Source organism: Cavia porcellus, unplaced genomic scaffold (genome assembly GCF_034190915.1).
Source record: "Cavia porcellus strain 051 isolate PalLab524CR breed Dunkin Hartley unplaced genomic scaffold, mCavPor4.1 scaffold_37, whole genome shotgun sequence".
NCBI lineage: Eukaryota > Metazoa > Chordata > Mammalia > Rodentia > Caviidae > Cavia > Cavia porcellus.
The window spans coordinates 10,358,193-10,381,173 of NW_026947520.1; the positions used below are offsets into that span (position 1 = coordinate 10,358,193).

Below are 22,981 nucleotides of genomic sequence, written 5' to 3' on the forward strand. Positions count from 1 at the left end.
AACCATAAAATAAACAAGCTAAGCAAAATCAGCAAAGTTCTAATGTTTAAAATGTGTATCTACTTCATTATTAAGTTATTTAAATCAAATTGTTTGAATTAAATTTAAGCTTTTATTGGTTCCCCCATTCTGTAGTTCCTAAATGCAAGCTTATTTGCCTGGTAATCTAACGCTGGATGAAACTAGGATTTTTATTTGGCCAAAGTGGTTCCAGAGCATGTACTGCTGTGTGATTACTACAACTTACAGTTTTTATGTGGTGGTGTTCAGCAGTGCTTAAAATAAAAATAAGTAACTATTTTAGGAAGTTCAATTGTAGGAATATTTCTGTAAATATTCTGTAAGTAAAAAGGAAAAATTTTATTTCTAAGATACTTTACCCATAAAATGTAAAGTCTTAGTAAAACTGCCTGGGAAAACTGGCATTATCTGCAAAAGTTGAATATACATATACGGCTTATGCTAGTGATTTGTGCCTATGTGCATCAAAGGATAGGCGCAATAATTTGTACATGACTTTCTAATCATTTAGGGTAGTCTAACACTGGAAACAAGCTATATGTCTATTAACAGTACAGTGGATAAAATTGTGCACTTTTAAAATGAAAAATATACGAAATGGAAATGAACAAATTGGAATGACTGAGTATGGCTGCATCTCAAAAAGCATGCTGTTAAAAAAATACTGTAAAGGGAATAAATTTAGACCAAAAAAGAATGCTGCTGTATAATCTTTCCATGTTCCATTTGTATAAAGTTCAGAAAGAGACAAGATAATCTAGTATTAGGATTCAAGAGGCTATTTTCCTTTGGGAAGGATGGAAGGGGCTTGACCTGGAAAGTGTTTATAATGAGTGGTATCTTCACTTTGTAACAGTTTCTAAAGCTGTACATTTTTCTCTGTGTGTTTAAAAAGAAGAAAGGTGGACTATTTTGTGAAACATGGCTTAAGTTCTGTGTGAAGTCTGATCAGAACATACTCTGTGTGTTTATTAACATTTATTAAATGTTCTGTGAAGTTTTTGACCCAAAAAAGGTTAAGAGCTCACATTACTAAAGCTTGCATATTCATGAAAATTATTAATTTGAACATTATGAGTAGCTTATTTTTATAGCACAGTGACCGCATGCATCTGTTTTAGATCTGTCTGCTCATACTCTCAAGGCTTTGACTTTTACAGCCATCCCCTTCCAATTATCTTTCTCTCTCCATCTTTACTTTTTTCTCTCTACTGAATGATTGCTTTGACATGCCTCATTTCATTTCCTTCTTTTTAAAAGCCCTCTGTTGATTTCATGTCTTCTGCCAGTTTTCATTCCATTTTCTACTTCCCTTCATAACACAGCTTTTCCTACCTCATGTTATCTCCTCAGCTCATTCCAGTTGGACCGTCATTTATACTAACACTTCACTGAAACAGCTTTTCTCAGGGTCATGCTGATTTGAATGTTGCTAAAAACAAGTGTTTGAATATGTCTTGGGAGGAATGGTGGGGTGATAGTGCCTCAGGTAGAGAACTGACTTGATCATGTTTCTCACTCTACAGTATTCTTCTGTTTCTGGCCTGTTTGGGACCTAGTGTTAATTTTATCCTCTTTTATCCTTTATTTCTATTCTCTTTCCCTCATAGGTATCCATTTTAACATGTTCAATGTATCATCCCAAATATATCTTTGAAAACAGTAGTGCTATTTTGGGTATGTATGTCATTTTGATTTATATGTGTTATTTTACTATAGATTCCTTTCTAATCTTTTCTATTTTCATTCAGTACTAAATTTAAAGGATTTATCCATATTTCTATCTTATATATCTGTTTAATTGCTTTTGACTGCTACATATCATGCCTGGCCCATTGTACCGCGTTTTTTTGTTTTGTTTTGTTTTGTTTTGTTTTGTTTTGTTTGCAGTACTAAGAACTAAACCCAGGACCTCACACATGCTAAGTACAGTCTTTACCACTGAGCTACATCCTCCCCTCACCTGCCATATTTTAAATCTATTGTTTTAGTTATGGTAAACTATTGTTTTTGTTATGGGTAGCTCTATTTGTTCATGCCATTCAGCAAATGCTGACCACATGCTATTTACCAAGCACTCCTCTAGTTGCTGGTTACACAGCAGTAAATATAACAGAAAAATCTCTGTTCTTATAGAACTTAAAATCTTGTGGAGATAAAGAGAATAAATAAAACGAATAGGTAATATGTATGTGGTGTGACAAAAAATAAGGCATATGTTTAAATTTTTAAAATCTTACTATAGTAAATGATACATTGCTATGAATCTCTCGGGATATTCTCCCTTCTCCTGAACACATTTATTTCATCATTCTTGCCATTTTATGAGGCAGTTCTGGAAGTCTTCTTTCTTGAGTGTCTTTCTGAGGCATGATCAAAAATACAGTGGTGAACGTTGCTACTGAGTGTCATCCATTGAAAGGCAGGTTCATAAAAACAACGCAGTGTGTCTTTTATCTACCTTATTCACTGGGACTACCTGGCATCAAGGGACTTCTGGATGTTTCCCAAAGTCAAAATGACCATGAAAGGTAAATGTTTTGATTTGATTCAAGACATTAAGGGAGCCACAGCAGCCCAATTGAAGAGAATTTGCAGAATGTCTTCAGCAAGTGCCAGGAACAATGGGATCAGTGCATCTGAAGTGAGGAGTAATATTTTGAGGAGACTAGCAGTGTATCTTTTACTGTAATAAATGTTTTAAAGATTTAAACACTCACTGTCGTTTGTGACCACATCTTGTATGATATGTTAGTGAAAAATGCTGAGAAAACTAAAAGGAAGAGAGAATATGCCATACACATTCTTAGTTCAAATTTTCACCCCTTCAGGTGAATTCATAGAGTATACAATGTGTAGTTGGCAGGGAAGTAGCCTTAGGCTTGTGGACAATTGCCAAAGAAATACTATAGTTTATTTTGGCTAACATACATTGATAGATAGGTAGAGTTACCAAGTAGGCATTTTTGGATTACAGTGGTGTTCCAAATCTGGCTGATGACAGATTTGAGAGTAACTAGTACTAAGTGGAGCTAATAAGTTTGGTGGGGGGGGGCGCTAAGAAAAAAAGGAAGATTTTTGCTTAAAGTAGATAAGAGTAGTTTAAAGAATAAGTTGGATGTTGGAGCACATGCTTGCAACCCAGTTGTCCAGGAGGCAAGGGGACTTGAAGTTCAAGGCCAACCCGAGCTGCTTAATGAGACCCTGTCTCAAGATAAAAAAATAAGAGGGATTAGGGTTGTAGTTGAGTGGTAGCACTTATCTACCATGTGCTAGTCCCTTGGTTCATGCCCTAGCCCTGCAAAAAACAAAAAATAAAGAATATCCTCTTCTAGGGCTCATCTGATCATTAGACTGCTTAGAGCCGGCTGTCATCTGGCCTTACTAAGCTGATCAATTTATCCTTGTCAGTTCTAGAACACTGTTTTAGGCTTCTGTAATACAGTCTACATGGTACAGTGGCCTGCGTGGTATAGTAGCCAGAGCCGTGAAGTAAGGAGACTCAGCCCTGCTTTACTACGATGCTGAGCAAGTCATATTAACCATCTTGCCTTTGTCAACAACAAAACGATGAGATTGAACCAAAAAAACAATAAGGTTTTTTTCTGCTCCAAACTTCAGTGAATCTTTGTGTGTATATGTGTAGGGGAGTGTCATACTGGATATTGAACCAAGGGATGCTCTATCATTGAGCTGTATTCCCTGCCTTTTTATTTATTTATTTTTAAATTTTGAAACAAGAGCTCACTAAGTTGCCACTGCTGGCCTAAAACTTGACATCCTCTGGCCTCAACCTCCCAAATAACAGGAATTATAAGCATGTGCTGCAATATCTGGCTCGAGAATCTTTTACTGAGATGTAGTGGTCATCTCCAATCCAATAGCTTGATTTTTTAAAAAATTATTTTCTTGCTGGGTGTGCTAGCCCATGCATATAATCCGCAAGTCTTAGGCCAGGCTGGGCTACAAAGTGAGTTCAAATCCAGCCTAAACTCTTAGTAAGATCCTGTCTCAAAAAAAAACAAAAAGTAAAATAAAAATAAAAGTTTTTTAAAATTTACTTTTTATTTTTTAATTATTTTAAAGAGACTAAAACAAAACGGGAACAATATTGGATATCAGAAACAAGACAGTCAGAAATCAACCCTGGTTACTATAATGTACATTGTTATCCTGTGTGTAGATGCTCAGACCACCAGACACAGGCAAACAAAGTCAAACAGCATAAGCATTAAGTTGTTTATTTCAGTTGCCATTGTCTCAGAAATTTTGTATGCGTGGTCTGTGTCTCCTAGACTTGTTTTGGATGAGATCTAAGCATGTAAAATTAATTAAACAATATAAGCACTAAGTTGTCTTTACTTCAGTTCCTATCATTTCAGGAATTTGAAGTGTGTACTGATTTCTTTTGTATCTGTGCCTTGTAGACTTGTTCTGGGTAGGCTGGAGGTCTGAGATTGTGTCTTACTCCTTCCTGTAGACATTTTCCTGTGTTCCTTGGAATCAGCCTGTTGCTGAGACTCAGGTGTTTCCTGCATTGGCTGCCTGTCTCGCAATGCAGGGCGTTGGACTAAGCACCTGGGTTCCTCTGATCTCAGGTTCCTGGGGTGGCAGAGAGGTGAGGGATGGCTGCTCACCAATATTCCCTGATGGCTGATGGATCCTCAGGGGTGTGTGTGTGTGTGTGTGTGTGTGTGTGTGTGTGTATCTTATCTGTCTGTCTTCCTTTAGACCACGTTCCTCAGGGGACATGGCTTCCTCTGCTTTAGGCTGTGGTGGGTGGCGTTGGAGGACTCAACGCATTTTCTCTGGGCCTCTGCAGTGGAGCTGGAGGGGCGTGGCCTCCCTTTCTCTAGGCCTGTGGCGGCTGGCTCGCCAGAGGGCGTGGCTTTTTCTTCTCTGGGCCGAGGCTGTGGGCTCATCAGGAGGTGTGGCTTCTCTAGGCCAGTGGCTGCTGGCTCACTGGAAAGTGTGGCTTCTTTTCCTCCAGGCCGGAGAGGCAGGCTTGCCAGAGGGTGTGGCTTCTCTGGGCTGTGGTGTCGGACTCCTGGTTGGAGGGGAGGGGGGGCAAGCTGTTTCTTTCTAATGAATTGACCATAACATTTCTAAAATGGCAAGCAGACCAGAACAAGATATCACTTTAGGCTCCTGCTTGAAACTCACAGCTTCAGAAAACTGCCAGCCGTGCTTCAGGATTTTACTTTTTAAACTAATATATAAACTTGTGTGTATATTTGTAGAGTACCATGTCATGTTTTGATGCATGTGTACTCTATATATGTTCAAGTCAGGGTAAGATTGCCTATTCAAACATTTGTCATTTCTTTGTGGTGAGCCATTTAAGGTCCTTGTAGTTTTTTGAAAAATAGAGGATCAGCATTACTGAGAGTCACTCCACTTGTGCAGTAGAACATCAGAATGAATTTTTCCTAACTATAATTTATTACAGCACTGGTGAGCTTTTCTTTATTCCTCTCTCTCCCCTGCTTTGTTCAGTTTCTGGTAACCACTGTTCTACTTTCAACTTCTATGAGATCAAATAAAAAATGTTTTTATCAAACTAGAGTTAATTGATAATCGTGCAGTGAGTTTTTGTTTGTTTTTTGAGACAAGGGCTTGCAGTGTAGTCCAGGCTGGACTTGAACTCACTATGTGGCCTCGGATAGCCTCAGATTTGAGGCTTTCCTCCTGCCTCAGCCTACTGAGTGCTGGGGTTACAGGCATGTGCCACCATACCTATGCAATCAGTGTTAAGTCTGTGTTACATTGTAGAAAAGCCATTCCTATTCATGGTACTATTCACAGTTGTCAGGGGTGCTCCCTTCACTCCAGTGTCATCAGCATTGGGTTTAGTGTTATCTTCTGGTTGAATTTAATACAGTACCTCAAAGTTCAGTTTAATTATCTTCGAGGATAATGATTCTTCCAAGCATTTTAGAATACATTTGGATTTCTTTGTGACTGAAGTGCTCTTTTTATAATCTTTGATCATCTTTCTCGGATTAAAAGATGATACCAATCATTATTGCTAGTAGAAGGGTAATAAATCTCAAAAGGGCTTTTAAGCACTAATTCATTTTGAAAGTCCTTTTCAGATACCATATGAAGCAAAATAGGGATTTTAAATAAGTTTTGAAGTCTTTTTAAATGTTTTAAAATTATTAAGAAATTGAAATGTTCAACACTTAACCGTGTGATAGAAGTGTAAGTTTTTTAAAAAAAGTAGATATACAGGGGCTGAGGATTTAACTCAGCGGCATAAGCACCTGCCTTGCAAGCAGGCGGTCGTGAGTTCGATCCCCGGTACCGATAAAAATGAAAAAAGACCAAAAAAAAAAAAAAAAGTAGATATACAATTTTGAGTAGTTTTATATGATTGTGAAATTTAGAGAGGAAAAACTATGTGTATTTGAAAGAAACAAATTCCACTGCTGGCAACAATTCATTTTAGATATCAGCTACCAAATACATATGATAATTCAAAGAGGAAGTAAGAAGTTTGCAGTGTGGGGGTAATATGCATTTGGGAAATTAAGTAAAAGTAGATGGAGCAAGAGAGGAAATTGAAAACAAAACTTCCCTTTCACTGTAGACTGGTACACACTCTCCATTTGTGTTTCATATTTAGGGCGAATATGGTTGATAGTTGACTTTTTTGTTGATTTACAGGTAATCTAATTTCATTGTGGGGGTGGTAAATCTCATGTCTTGTTTATTTAAAAGAATGTATGTGCCTTTAAAAATCTCCAGTGTACAGTATCATTGGTTGTCACTTCTTTTTCATTTTTATTTCTGTATTCATTTTTACTTTTATTCTTTTATACTTTCACTCACTTTTATAAACTTTTTCTTGCCATATGTATTAAACTTCATTTTCATTTTACTAATTTATTATTATTCATTCTCTCTATGGTTTGTTTGTTTGTTTGTATGTTTGTTTGAAATAAGGTCTCACTATACAATCCAGGCTGGCCTTGAGCTCTCTGTGTAACCCTGGCTGGTCTCGAACTTGCAATGCTTCTACTACCTTAACCTCCCAAGTGCAGTGATTACAAGTGTGTGCTACCACAGCTGGCTCAATTTTTTTCCTACTTACATACTGTCCTTCAATCCATCAAAGCCCATGTTCACTAGTTAGCCTACTAGTCTCTTTGTGGAACTGATTTCTTTTTTTTCTCTTAATACAAACTGTGGTGTAGTAGAACTCCAAATAAAAGCTGTAAGAGTTAGATGATAAATTGATTAATTTGATCTTAAGCAATCTGTAATACTTTTATTTAATTATAAAATTTCTTCAGTTATAAAAAGAGTAATTGAGCCTGGCGTGGTGGCAGGCCTGTAACTTTGGGAGGCTGAGGCAAGACAGCCTGGGCTACACTGTGAGTTTAAGGCCAGTCTACACTACAGAGTGAGACCATGTCTGAAAAAAACAAAACAACAAAAAAAAGTATTTGAAACAAAATCTCCAAGGATTCTCCTAGCTCTCAAATCCGGTGATTCTATTGTTTTTACTTGCCTGTATTTTCTCTTGCATTGCTCCCATTCATTTAATAAATATTTACACACCCACTATCATGTGTTTATAATGGTCACATATTTGAAGGAATCAGAAGATTAGAAGACAAGATTCCTGCCTTTGAATAAATTATAAATGTATCCAGAGACGAGCAGTAGCTGTATATTATTGCCTAGTTATTTCTAGGCTGTTCCTGTTCTGTCAGAACAGATCCATATTTTCAAGACAAGACCAGTTACATTAACAGCAACATAATTTTCAGGTGAGGGGAAGAATTGATCTTGAACAAAGTATATGAAGACTTTTTCTCATATTCTTATATCTGGGAATCCTCACCGTAGTTGCTTTGCTTATTTTACATCATCAACTTGTTTCTAGTGTAGAATTTACCCATGACAGGAAAATTTGTTGCAGAACTGGGAGTGATCTTCATTGTGATTGGGTAGATGATTGATCATTCTCAGTCCTCCTTTTGTGTGCATGCATATGTCTTTATGTTTGTGTAGTCACATTCCAGTATATTGTTCTAGAGACTGAGTAAATGTTACCGGCAAGTATTTCTATACTTTATATGTTTATCCTTTATTCTTTAGTTTGTTTCTGCATCCATTTTGAAAGGAGTCATGGTTTTAGAAACATATTTTACTCTCACAGTCTATATGTACTTTCTGGTTAAAATATACCACCACTCTGTCAGCACTGTAGGAGACTAAGGAGGATCACAGGTTTACCCCTAGCCTGGGTAATGTAATAAGGTCTTCTCTCAAAAATAAAAAAATATAAAATGAGCTGGGGATATAGCTCAGTGTGAAGGGCCTGCATTCAATCACAATACCTCAAAAAATGTGTATGTATATATGTGAACTGCATAGAGAGACCCTGTCTCAAAAAGACAAAAAAAATTATTACCACAAACAGTACACAGTGATTAGGGACAGTGACATGGACTGGTCTGGAGGGAAGTTTGTGTGCTTATAAAAAGGCAACATCAAGGAACCTTGTGATGGAACTGCATTTTGTCTTGACATTGAATACATATTATTATGTAGAAATGATAGTCTCATCTGTGTCAAATGGAAAATCAACTGTAATGTTTTCATTTTTTCATGGAAGTCATGGAATCAGAGTAAGGTTTTTGGAAGTTCATGCTATCAGAGAGGAAACTTTCAATACTATTATAAATGCAACTCCAATTTTAAAGGTTCAACATTGAAGAAAATGATGTTTTTTGAGTAATAATACAAATGTTAAGTTTAATATAGTACAGTGTGACCAAAACAGTGTTCTTGATAACTTCAGAAACTTAAAGTAGCATAAAATGTGTATGGCAATGTTTGTAGCACACTCATCATTGCATCCAAAGAAGCTTGGTGGTTGATCAATGTAGTAACTAATGCTCAAAATTTACCAGTATTTCTGTACAAATAGTATATATTTTTTGAGACAGGGTCTTGCTATATGTGGTTCAAGCTGTTCTTGAACTTACTATGCAGTTCAGGCTGATCTGTAACTCAAGGCAGTCTACCTACCTCAGCTTTCCAAGTGCTGGGATTACAGGTGCATGTGGCCATACACCTAGCCACAAAGTGTATTTTAACTAAAATTTTTGTGACAATCTAATGTTGAATTTTTAAATTTTAATTTAGCTTAATTTTACCTTCTAGAGACTGAACCCAAGACTCCAACCCTTTTAAAAATTTATATCTTGAGACAGGATCTCACTAAATCGTTAAGTTGTCCGGGCTAAGCTCAAATTTGTGATCCTCTTGCTTCTGCAACCCAGAATACTAGGATTATAGACATGAATCACCATCACTCCTGGCTTAATGCTGAATTTTGCTTTTTTATTTTTTAATTTGCTTATACAAATCATGTAGAACTTTAGTGTGCTTCCCATATCCTTAATTCTTTTTTTGGTCTTTTTGAGACAAGGTCTTGCTGTGCAGTTCAGGCTGGCCTTGAGCTCACTTTGTAGCCCCCGTTGGTCTTGAACTCTCAGTGATCATCCTGCCCGTGCCATGTGCCACCATGACTTAATGCTGAATTTTTTTAAAAAGTTTCAGTAGTTCAGTATTCACATTGTCTTTTTGCTACCTGTTAGCAGTAAGATTTTGGAAATTTTTGAAAAATATACATACTATTTTGCATTTCTTGCCTAAAATTGTTCACTGAGCCTGAAGTAGAATGGTGTCCTAGTTTTAAAAAATATATATTTTATCCTGACCATTTTTAGCAGCCCAGAATAACAGATGTTATACTTACATTATTTTTCATTTATCCTTTTCAGTCTGCATTTCAAGAAATTTTGTCAAATTCTTGACTAAGAATAATTTAGGCCATTTCCTTCCTTCATTCTTGCTTCCCATGCACATACATATATCCAGGGCCAGTTTAGTTAGGTAAATATCATCCCTGTTTGTAGCTGCTGTTTTCCTGTCATTAGTAGATATTCCAGTTAGCTGAAGCTGTTTTTCTTTCTGCTGATGTTTGTGATCTCTGCATTTCAGCTTGTTTCTTGAAAAAGCTTTGGATACTTATTGAGACTGTGTGCATGTGCGTGGGCGTGTGTGTGTGTCTAGCATTATAAAGCTAAATGTATAGTACATTGATACAATACAGATGGTCTGTCAGTGACACCATTTAGTACTTAAAATTACTCATTACTGGGATAGCCGGGTGTGGTGGCTCACGCCTGTAATCTCAGCACTTGGGAGGCTGAGGCAGGAGGATCATTGTGAGTTGGAGACGAATCTAGACTACAAAATGAGCTCAAGGCCAGCCTGAACTGCATAGAGAGACCCTGTCTCAAAAAGACAAAAAAATTATTACCTAGACCCTGTCTCAAAAAGACAAAAAAATTATTACCACAGTTTACTAAATTATTAGATTTAAAGAAAACATTATAATGACATTAAACCCCTTTATATGTGGCTTATTATCCTGCTTACAAGAGTTTGGCTCTTTGATGAGATCCGCACTATGTCTGTTATTAATGATTTGATATAACTGATTCTATTTAAGGAGTTTACAATTTATAATAGCCAGACCTTGTGATACATGCCTGTAATCCCAACACTCAGGAGGCTGAGGCAGGAGAATCACTGCAGGTTTAAGGCCAACCTGGACTACAAAGTGAGTTCAAGGCCAGCCTGAACTGCCTTGTGAAACCCTGTCTCAAAAAGACAAAAAATGGTCAGAGGTATAAGTGTCTGCCTGGCAAGCACAAGGTCATGAGTTTGATACCTGGTACCAAAAAAACAAAACAAAGCAATAATAATAATAATAATAATAAAAGAATACTTGTGGGCACTGACTTCTTTGAAATATGTGTATATGGACTCTGTATTTGAATTATCTTGTACAGTCTTGTTTATCCTTTAGGAATGAGGCATTACACATAAATCTCCTAAAAGCATGCATTTTGAAAACCTTCTCAGCTTCTTGCTTCTGTACATGTTTATTATTTTTTGCTTGCTGTTACTCTTTTGCTTTGTCACCATGGTCTTACTCTCCCTTATCTGGCGTTTTTAAAGCATGTATCTATTCTTGACTGAAAAATGTTTAATGGAGGAACTAGCATTTGAAAATGACTCATAGGCTCTTAATCACCTGAACACAATTCATGTGGTCATTTCGTGTAGAAATTGTTAACACAACTTTTAAATATCCACAGGTATATAAGGGAAATATTTGACTGTAATTAATTTAAGCCCAATTCTTACTCTTTTTAATACAGTATTTCTCATACTTTGAGACCTGCAGAATTCACAAACTGAGATCTGGTATTATTTTCAGACAGAAATCTTCAGTAATGTGTAAGTAGTTTTCATTTTCTGTTGTGATTTATTTCAGTTTGCTGTTTTCTGTGTTAAACATAGTGAAACCTGAATTTATGAGAATTCTTAAGGATTTGAAATATGTTCACCAAGTAGTAATTACAAGGAAGCAGGGACATCACATTGATTTTTGAAAGATGTTTTAAGAAGTTTCTTGGATTAGTATAATTCAGTACTATTTATTAGAGGCACAGTCCTCGGCATAAAGAGTAGCAGGGTAAGAGATCTGAGTTCTTGCCCAAGGTCTGTTACTAACACATCATGAAGTTTCAGTAGTTCACCCTCTGTGTTTCAGTTTCCCTGGCTATAAAATGAATATCCCTGCCAGATACCAATTCCTATCATATTTTTATAAGTCAAGAATTGGTTGTCTTTCAAAAGAGAGTTGTCAGATTGCACATTTATGTTTTAAGTTTTGATTTTGAATTTAATTTTTGATTTTCATATAGAAGGGTTCCAAAGAAGATTTGGGATAAATAAGGCTTGCCAGCTCAAGAAATCCCCCTCACTTAACCCATGAGGGTAAAGAGAGAATAGAATAGTGGCTATTAACTTCTGCGCAAGGAGCTCTTGGGGAGAGACTGGTAGGGCAACTTTGGGCAGGCTAAAGGCATGGACATGCTGTCTGGAAGGATGATGGGTGAAAAGATGGCTAGAGGTATAATGAAACTATAGAAACAAAACTAAATGAGAAACTTTGAAGGCAGAAGCTGTTACTTTTATCTCAGTTGTCATTGTCTCCTAGAATAGTATTAGATTTTAATGAGTATATATCAAAAATTTATTGAATGAAGCAGATACATTACTTACCCAGTACATTTCTAATTTTGTTGAGTGTCCTGACAGTGGTAGTTATTGGACCCTAGATTCAAGCCCCTACTTTATTCATGTCAGCGGTTATAGTTGTTTTGTTTTTGTTTTTTGGTACCAGGAATTGAACTCACAGCCTTGCGCTTGCCAGGCAGATGTTTATGTCGCTGAGCTAAATCCCTGGCCTCTAGCAGTTTTTTAAGTTTTAGAAAAAGGATCTGAATTATAGAAAAAAAAAAGAAATTGTTTCTAAAAAATTGTTTCATATCACATGCTTGAGGAAGGTTATGAAATAAACAATCATTTAATAAATACTTTGAAACTACCTACCCACTATGCTTTGGGGGGAATGGAAAAATGGGGTATTGATAGCATATATTTTCTGTTCCCTCCCTTCCCCATGTACCTGGGGATTGAACCCAGGACCTTCACATTGGGTTACAACCCAATCCTTTTTATTCTTTTTGTTGTTGTTAATTTTGAGAGTGTATCACTAAGTTATTAATTTGCTCAAGCCAGGCTGAAACTTGCAATCCTTGTACCTCAGCCTTCCAGTGTGCTGGATGGGGTCAGTATATACTTTTTTTTTTTTTTTTCTTTTTCTTTTCTTTTTTCCGGTACCGGGGATCAAACTCGCAACCGCCTGCTTGCAAGGCAGGTACATATGCCGCTGAGCTAAATCCCCAGTCCCTAGTATATACTTTTTATGTGATATAGTATTTTGAAGTCATTTAATATAATTATGAAGATTGGAGCAATTTGTAAAATGCTTATTAAATACACAATTTAAATGCTTAATATCCCCTGGTTGTAGCCAGGTACTAGGATCAGGATATTGTCTGTTCTCAAGGAAGACCAAGGAACATGCTGAAATACAAAGCTGAATTATTGTAAATAAGATTGTTAATTTTATTTTCTTTTGGCTGCTCTGTGCAAATTATAGTTTAAATGAAAATCCATGTAAATTTGATTTGAAAAATAATGGTGGACATGGAGGAAACAGTATATATAGTAAAAGAAGAAAAGAACAAAACTATTTGAAGAACAATATATTAGATTATCTTGTTTGAAAGAAAGATGAAGGTCTAGAAATGATCTTTGGCTTTTTGTTTTTGTTTTTATTTTATTTTATTTTATTTCTTTTGTGGGGAGTTACCAGGGATCAAACTCAAGACCTCATGCTTATCAGGCAGATGCTTGGGCTACTAAGCTAAACCACCGGCCCTTGATCTCTCATTTTAATAATGTAGGAAAAAGAAGGGCTAGAACAGTGACAGTGAAGCTTTCAGAGCTTTTAGGGATAACAGCTGTGGGATAGACACATGCTGTAGGTTTGCCACCACTGAGCTAGGATAACTAGGAAAATGTGTTTGTTTGTTTGTTTTGTTTTTGTCTTTTTGAGACAGGGTTTCCCCTGTGCAGTTCAAGCTGGCTTTAAGCTCACTTTGTAGCCCAGACTGTTCTCAAACTTGCAACAGTCCTCCTGCCTCAGCCTCCCAAGTGCTGTAATTATAGACATGCTCCACCATGTCCAACTAAAATGTGTTTTTTTTAAAAGCAGAAAATGTCTTCTACTTTATGTGAAGTTGGTGGTAGGGGTGGACTGGTCCATTGTTTAACTGACCATTTTTGTATCTTAACACTGGATTTGTGACTGTCAAGTCTGTCTGGAGGCTTTTGCTCCCTTTGCCATTTCAGTAACAATTAATCATTCTAAAAACACTTTTCATGTTCAGAAGTTTTTGTGTTTTGTACATTTTAAAAATGTTTCCTATGATTTTCTCTCTTTTCTTGTCTTAGAGTTAGTTAGGTAACAAATGTTTAATTATTTTTAGCTAATGAGTGAGATAAAAAAATCTAAATTGATTAGACAGAGAGTGAAGGGAGAAAAATCAGTCTCCACTGGTTGTTGAATGGATAAAAGCCTTCTTATTAATGACTTCCCAATTTAGTTTTCTTGGACATTTTTGGAATGGAGAGCAAGCACATCCTTCTTATTTTCTGTATTCAAAGAAAATAAAAGTAACAATTGTTTAGGAATACTAATTATTCACTCTATTATATTAAAGATACTCAGTATTTCCTTTGCGTTTTTCACAGTGTCTTCCAATTAGCTTCTAAACCCCACATTTACTTTTAAAACACTTGGTTGATGTTGTGGTTGACACACTATGTCAACTTGGGAAATTTAGAGTAACACGGTCTGTGGTGGTGTGTGTTTGTAGTCCCAGCTACTCTGGAGGCTGAGAGTGATGTGTTGGCATTTAACAGTTTTCTCGGAAAAGCAGATTATTGCTCTCTTTTTACTATCAGTCTAGAAAGTGTTTCTGAAAAGTCTAAGCCCTTAAGCATAAAGGAATTGCTGCATCGGAGCCATATATAATAAGTAAGATAGATAGGAATGTTTAATCCTTCCTTAGGCTCATAAGAAAAAATAATGAGACTGGTAGTAAAATCGGGTTCATTACTCAGATAAACTTGAGAAGTACTGCTGCCTTTGACAAATGACTACTGAACTTTAATTTTTCTCTCTCTCATCCTCTTCTCTTCCCCTCCGAGAAGTGCAGCACCCTCTCTGAGAGATAGTAAATATACAGTAGAGGTGTATACTATATATACCTAATTTGCTTATTCTTAGAATCCTTTTTTTGCACATATTGGAAGTCTGACACGAAACACTTGGAGAAATCGTGTTTTTGATTGAAGTTTTTTCCTATAATAGCTATATAAATATTGACAGTGCTGTGGAGTGTTTTCTTCTAAAAATAGAATATAAGTGATACTGTACAACTTGAGATTTTACTATTCAAGTATTTATAATAAAAAATTCTACTTTGTATATTTTTCTTCAGATTCATTATAAGCGTCTATTACTGTTATCTCTTTCCTGCTATTTAAAATTCTTCTGTTTACATCTGCTAAGATCAATTTGTAGTAGATCTTTTTTTCTTGTATTTTTTTGTGGCTTTAGAATAGGGGCTCATCTTCAGATGGGCTTTATGTGTTGGAAACCTGGGTTGAGAGTGTTGCCCTCTAGAGCTTTTTGCATTTGCTTTCCCAGGGCTATCAGTCGCCTGAGAATAGTTTTATTAATTTCTCAGTTCCTGGTTCCATGCAATTGACTTGAACTCAAGCCATAAATCTGCCTTAGCCAACAGGCAGATTGAGGCAGACGTTATGAACTCTTGGTACTAGTGGATGGATTTTTTGTTCTTGGAGGAGTGCTGAGAATTAAATCTGCATGCATGTAGTAGGCAGGCACTCTTCCACTGAGCTACATCCTGAACCCCAGGTTGTGGGTTTTTAAAAATTCACTGTTTAGCACAGGATATGTACAGTGATTTGAAACCTTTGGCTTTATAAGGGTGTCTTATCTCCAATTCCCTATCTGATGTGCTTCCAAAGCTTTGTTTCTTATTCCTGTAAAGCCTTTAAAAACAAAACTCCTCTATTATTGAGATCAGCAAATTTCCCCCATCCAGTATTAGCTTATTATAGATTATATTCAGGTTTTTGGTTTCTTCAGTGTTTTGAACTCTGAGAATTTCCATTAGTACATTCTTGGAAGTTAATCTGCACATCTGAGAGGAATTTTGTAATTGTTTACTTAGGTGACTTAGGTGTCTATGTTATCAAAGTTGGAAATGCATGCATTACATTTATAATAAATAAAAATACTGAAGATATTCTCATTCTTTTAAAAAACAGACATCTTTTGTACTATAAAGGTAAAATATATAGTGTAACAGTGTGAATATTAGGGAGACAGCAGACTTTTTGTAGTTTTTTTGTTCTTATTTGTACTCCAGCTATTTATATTTTCTTGACTAAAGATATAATACTTTTATTTTCCTTTTAGATGTGACCTTATATAATGGAAGATGATTGAAGACAAGGGACCTCGTGTTGCTGACTACTTTGTTGTCGCAGGATTAACTGATGCTTCAAAGCCTCTTGAAGAAGAAATTCACTTCAATGATGCTTGTCATAAAGTAGCTAAACCAAAAGAACCTATCACAGATGTTTCAGTTATCATTAAATCTCTTGGGGAGGAAGTGCCACGGGATTATATATGCATCGATGTTACCCCCACTGGATTGTCAGCAGATCTCAATAATGGGAGTCTTGTCGGACCCCAAATCTACCTTTGCTATAGAAGAGGAAGAGATAAGCCTCCACTTACAGATCTAGGGTAGGTATTTTTAAATGAATTATTGCTACTGATCCAAATAATTTTGTTCATTAGTAGAGGTATGGTAGCTTTAGAAATAAAATAGACTTATATCCAGAATCTTGTGTTCTGTTCCTGTTTATCTTTTGCTTCTCTTTGTCCTATAGGTTCCCAGCATTCTGATCTTTCTCTTAGATGCAGGGGATAGAATTTGAAAAACATTTACAGAAAATTACCACATATTGATGTATTTTCCTGATCAGAAACTTTTAATTTTTATTACTTACTTTTTGAGACAGGATCCTTTTTTGTTGCCCATGCTAGTCTCAAGTTTCTGGGCTCAAGCAGTCCTCTATTGAGTCCAGCTTTATTTATTTTTAAAGTAAGGAATTGCTTTTAAACACTCTGTAATGACTGTTTTGTTTTTGTTTTGTCTTTTTGAGACAGGGTCTCATTATATAATGATTATTGATGAATGTTTAACTGTGTATCAAAGAAAATCTTGGGATTCAGAAGATACTTACATTATTGAATTTGGGATTGTTTTTTGTTTACAATAACTTTATTGGCTTGCTTTATTAATTATTATATAATTCACCAATTTCAAGTACAATTCAGGGCCCAGGTGTTTAGCTCAATGGCACAAATGCCTGCCTGACAAGTGTGAGATCATGAATTTGATCCCCAGTACCAATAAAATAAAATAAAATTCAGTGTGTCTTAGAGTACTCAGAATTAGTAGCAATCACTACAATATATAGAATACATTTATCATATTAGAGAAAAACTGCACCCTAGTAGTTGCTACCCAGATTCCCTTACCTCCTTAATCCTAGACAGTCACAGTTTATGTCGGCCTATAGATTTTCTTATTTTGCACATTTCATGTAAATGAAGTCATGCTGCTATATATGGTTTTTCACTGAGGATATTTTTAAGGTTCATCCATATTACAGTGTGTGTCAGAACTTTATTCCCTTATATGGCTCAAAAGTATTCTACCATATGGCTATACCATAATTTATCCATTTATCAGTTGATGGATAGTTGGGATAGTTCCACCTCTTGACAGTTATGAATAATGCTGTCAATATTCATGCATAAGTTTTTATGTAGACATATGTTTTCATTTTTTGTGTGTGTATACCTAGTAGTAGAATCACTGGGTCATATGGTAATTCCCTGTCTAACCTTTTGAGGAACTGCCAGAATATTTTCCAAGGCATCTCCACTATTGTGCATTCCCATAGCAGTGTGTGAGACTTGCAGTTTCTGCACATTGTCATTTTAACTATAGCCGTCCTACTGGATATGAAATGGTATCTCTTTCTGGTCTTGATTTGCATGCGTCTAATGGCTAAAAGTGTTAAACATCCTTTTATGCTTGTAGGCAAAAGACATTATTCAGATCTGTTACCCTTTCAAAAATTCAGTTGTCTTTATTGTATTGAGCTCTGAGACTTCTTTACATATTCTAACACAGTTTCTTCCTAGTTATATGATTTGCAAATACTTACATTCTGTGAATTTTTACTTTCTTTATGGTTTTCTTTGAAGTCACAAAGCTTTGATTTTTATAGCTGAGTAGGGTAAAGCATAGATGTTAATTACAGCCTGAGGTGACCCAGGTAGTAGTTGGTGCAGGAATTGAATTCAGTTGTTTCTCATTTCTCCATGATAGGTACTGCCAATTGATTTAGAGACAGAATTTCATATTGTAGTCTAGGCTGGCTTTGAACTCGCTCTCTACCTTCTTCTGCCTCTCAAGTGCTGAGATAATATGTGTGTACCACCATGCCCTAAAAGATCAGAAAGAAGACAAAGCACTTAAGCTAAATTAAGGTTAACACAGTTGTTATGATTGAATGTCAAATTTAGCTCTGAATTTTCAGTAAAATATTGCTGATAGCCATGAGCAAAAGAAGATTATATAATTAATGGAAAGGTATGATGGTTTTATTTCTATTTTTTATTTTTTTAGTTGTTGAGGGTTGTTTTTGAGGCAGTCAGAGTCTGTAGTTCAGACTGGCCTTGAACTTACTGTGGAGCCAAGAAACTCATGACTGTGTTCCTGCCTCGGCTTCCAAGTGTTGCAATTACAGGTGTCTGCCACCATATCTGGATATGTGATTATTTTAGAAAGAAACAACTTAACCAATTCTTGACTCTAGACTTTATTTGTATAATAGGATTTTATATGAGGAACTATTCGTCAGTGTTGAGGATGTTACCTGTTATAACCATTTCATATAAAACACAGAAATATATCTAATATAATAGTATTTTTAAGAAATGCCAAGGACAGTATTAAAGTCAAATCTATGACTTCTATGAGGAGAAAAACTAATATTATTAAGTGGGAGATTTTCTTGGTGTTTCCCAGTACCATTTTTTAGGGATAAAAAGTGGATATCAGGGGGCTGGGGATTTAGCTCAGCGGCATAAGCACCTGCCTTGCAAGCAGGCGGTCGTGAGTTCGATCCCTGGTACTGATAAAAAGAAAAAAGAAAAATAAAAGTGGATATCAGGCCTGGCCTTTACTGAAAATCTGTAGTTGTTGTGACAGGTAAGAAAAAAAGTATCTTTCACAGACTTTTTTTTTAGTGCTCGGGGTAGACCTAAGGCCTTGTGCATGTTAGGCAAGTGCTCTACCACCAAGCTATACCTCCAGCCCTCTCTCAGAGATTTTTAATTAAAAATAGATCTGAGGTTATTTTCTCTTGAACTAAAACTCCTTTTGAAGCTAAGGGAAGTATTAAAGAGGACTGGGCATGTAACTTACAGTAAAATTGTAACTATGGCCAAAATCCAAATTTATTTTCTTTTTCCTTTCTTCAGTTCCCTTTCCTTCTCCTTTCTCTCTTTCCATTCCTTTCCCTTCCTTTTTGTTGAACTGAAGATTGAACCAGGGACTCTGTACCACTGAATTATAGCCCTACTCTTTTTATTTTTTATTTTGAGACAGGGTCTCACTAGTGGAGCATGAAGGACTTAACTTTCAATCGTCCTACTTCAGTTCCCAAAACAGTGTGCTAGTTGCTTTTTCTAAGATGTTTTCAGGGACTAAACATATTAAATGCTAAACAATGAGGGGCTGGGGATACAGCTCAATGGCACAAGCGCCTGTCTGGCAAGTGCGAGTTCCTGAGTTCGACTCCCAGTACTAAATGCTAAGCAAGGGTCTTTGTATTAATTGTTGCTATTTTCTGGTTTATGTTAACGAAAAAGTTTATTTGCATTTTTAAAATTTATATTTTTAGTATGGAAAAATACTTATCCATTAATTTTATATAGGAGTGTACAGTTCAAACTTGCAAAAACATACAGAATATTGTTACCACAGGTGCACTTTAGGATGAGTTCATAATGCCTGAGAATATTGCCTTTCACATTTCAGGGCGTCTTGTATATATGATTATTTATTTTTTAAAATTTGCTTTTTAGGGTTTTGTATGACTGGAAAGAAAGACTGAAACAGGGCTGTGAAATTATTCAAAGTACTCCTTATGGGCACCCTGCAAATATCAGTGGCAGTACCTCGTCACAAAGAATATATATCACTTACCGAAGAGCCTCTGAAAACATGACTCAGAACACACTTGCTGTCACAGACATCTGTATTATCATTCCAAGTAAAGGGGAAAGCCCACCACACACATTCTGCAAGGTTGACAAGAATCTCAATAACAGTATGGTAAGTGATTCCACATTGAGAAAATTAGCCACTGTTTAAAAGACCTTAATTTTGAATCTTTTCTTGAAAACTATAATTATACAATCAAAAAATGTTTTTGAAGATGTTGGTTATTTTACTTTCTAAAAAATATATCTTGTACTTTCAAAGGAAGCTACACCAAAAAAAGTTCTTAAGAAAAACAAAAGCTTTTCACCCTACCTATGAAAGTACTGTGCTAAGCGTGGCTGGCTGTAACCCTGGCTTGTGACATAGATCCCATACTAATACACAGCTTTCAGACAAGGCTTTGGCAATTCTTCCTACTTTTTTTGAATGATCATTTTTTTTCCTTATCAGATTATTGTTTCCAGCATGCAAAGCATATTGCAGAATCTTCCGTCTTCAACAAAACTTTCTGACCTCATATCCCCCTTCCTCCATTACCCCATTTTATTATTCTTTACAATAAAACTTTTCAAAAGAGTTATAGTCAGTCCTATTCTTTACTTTGACCCTTTCCTATCAAACTTTTGTCTCCGTTTCTCCACCAAGATTTCTCATTTTGAACTCAATTTTCTTTCTCCGTTGTTCAGCAGGTTTTGACATAGAAAATCATTTTTTTCTTCTGGCAACAGTGATAGAAAGAGAAGCTGTGTTCTGTTCTTATGTGCTTGTTTGTTTTTTCTCCTACCTCACTGCCATCTCCCAGACTCCTCTGCAGTGAGTGCTCTAGGGTTCACCCCTCCCTCCCCTGCCTTTTATCTTTGCCATCTACACTCACTCCCTTGCTGATCTCATACAGGCTATGGGTGGGTGATGTCTAAATTGGTGTGTCTAACCATACTACTCTAATTTGTTATCTTTTATTGAATGTCTTTCCTATTAAAGAGCATCTTAAATTCAATACATCGAGCACTAAATGCCTCTGTGCCTTTCCAAACCTGCTTATCCACACAGACATCCTTGTTTAATACATGGAAATTCCACTTTCCTAGTGCCTAAGGCTAAAAAAACCTTGGGGTAATCTTGACCTTTCTTTCCTAATTCTTGTTCAGTATTTGTAAACTCTGTTTAAAACCAGACCATTTTCACCTGTTTTGTTGCCACAACTCTAGTCAAAGCCATAGTGATCTCTTAATGGGATTATTGTAACAGTCTCCAAATTGGGAGCCAGACAAATTTTTTTCTCTTAAGAGCTAGATAATAAATTATACTTTGCAGGCCATTATATAGTATTTTCCGTCCCATGTTCATCCTTTAAATTTTTAGACAGCCCTTAAAGTGTGAAAACTAGTCGTAGTCATTTTACGTTGTACACATGTACCAAATTATTACGCTGTATTCCGTAAATATACACAATCAGTATGTCTCAGTTTAAAAGAACATTTTTAGTTGAGTATATGAAAACAGGCCTTTTGCCAAAGGTAGGCAGGCCATAGTTTGTTGGCACTTGATCTAACTTATCACTGCTTCCAGTTCTGTTCTCTGTCAGCTATTCTTCTTAATAGCAAGAGTGATCCTTTTAAAACATAAATCAGGTCCTAGCACTACTTTGCTTAAAACTTTAATGGCTTTCTGACTTCTTAAAAGCCAAAGTCTGGAATTGTCAGGGGTGGGGGATATATCTCAGTGGCATAAATGCCCGCCTATAATTGTCTTCTTTATCTTTGTTCTTTATTGCTGTTTTCAATTTTAAAAACTGTTTTTTTACATTATGAAGTAGAAAGTGAAAGTTCCATCTTTTACCAGAGAACAATCTTGTTTCCATTGCCTATAATTTTTAAAACAATTTTAGATCTTTGGAGTAAATAAAGAACAACTCTTCTCCAACTCTTTTAGCAAAACCACAATAGACATGCAACATAGGAAACTTTTTTTTAATCTGTCAACTATATGTATAGGGAATCAGGAAGTGATTGCCATTAAAATCTTTTGAGGTGTGTAAAGATCCAACTATATGTAGCCTACTTTTGGTTGGAAGACTAGGCAAATTAAATGAAACCTGGCTAGTAGGTTTCTAAATCAGAAGCTGAGAGAAAAAGTCAGTCAGTGAACATGAGGCAATAGTGTGCTAAATATTTGTTCTAGGTTTATACATGAATTTGTTTTGTATTAAGTTGACTATGACCTCAAAAACTAATTTGCTGGGCATGGTGGTGCATATCTGTAATCTCAGCCTTTAGGAGGCTGAGGCAAGAAGATTGGCATGAGTTTGAGGCTAGCCTGAACTACATAACAAGACCCTTTCTCAAAAAAAAAACAAAACAAACCAACTAAAAAAACAAAACAAAACAGAAACCAAATCTTCCCCACCTCATTATTTTCAAAAATCACGAATTTTTAAAGCTAAGACTGTAAGTCTTAAATGATTTGGATTTTGAATTGATTTTGTAGTAGATAAACTGATACTATTTTAAAGGTGGATAAGGATTTAGCATGGTCATATGACCCAAAACTGTAAAGCATTGCAGTTAAAAGTATTTGATCTAGGCAGATTAAATTACTTGCTTTGGTTTACATAGCTCATTATTGGCAAATTTGAAACTGTTTCATCAGTGTTTTTACTATCATTGAGTTTTTAAAAATATTCTATACTAGTGACTTGTTTTACAGTTTTCTAAGAATATCAGCATATGGTCCAGCAAGTTTATTTACGTCTTTATTTATTATTATTATTTTTTTTTTTGAGACGATATCTTCCTATGTAGTTCAGGCCGGCCTTGAACTCACTGTGTAGCCCATCCTGGACCCCGAAGTCCTCCTGCTTCAGCCTCCCATATTCTGGGATTACAGGCATGTGCCACAATGCCAGACCAGCAACTTTATTTATTTAGAAAAGTAGAATTGTTAGCCATTTAATGGGGAGGGAGAAGTTTGATACCATGGATATCAAAATTATAAAGGATATGTCCTAATTTTTCATATAAGATTTTAAAAAGTGACCACTTGTC

General features: G+C 35.9%; 1 protein-coding gene and 1 pseudogene across 11 annotated transcripts in view; one reads left to right on the forward strand and one right to left on the reverse strand.

The window, feature by feature from the left end:
* The window catches only part of Dennd4a (DENN domain containing 4A), a 133,643-nt gene that overhangs the window by 22,405 nt on the left and 88,257 nt on the right, over positions 1 to 22,981 (forward strand). For 9 of the 11 annotated variants that reach the window (XM_013145453.3, XM_013145457.3, XM_013145456.3 and 6 more), the window contains 3 exons: positions 11,274 to 11,352; positions 16,043 to 16,375; positions 19,799 to 20,048. In XM_013145453.3, the coding sequence (XP_013000907.1) occupies positions 16,065 to 16,375; positions 19,799 to 20,048 (561 nt within the window). In that variant the 5' untranslated portion in view covers positions 11,274 to 11,352; positions 16,043 to 16,064. Of the gene's footprint in view, positions 1 to 1,659; positions 1,699 to 11,273; positions 11,353 to 16,042; positions 16,376 to 19,798; positions 20,049 to 22,981 lie in introns of those variants that run through there. The other 2 variants (XM_063243280.1, XM_013145455.3) reach the window with 2 other exon arrangements.
* Positions 5,092 to 5,220, reverse strand: LOC111755123 (small nucleolar RNA SNORA2/SNORA34 family; annotated as a pseudogene).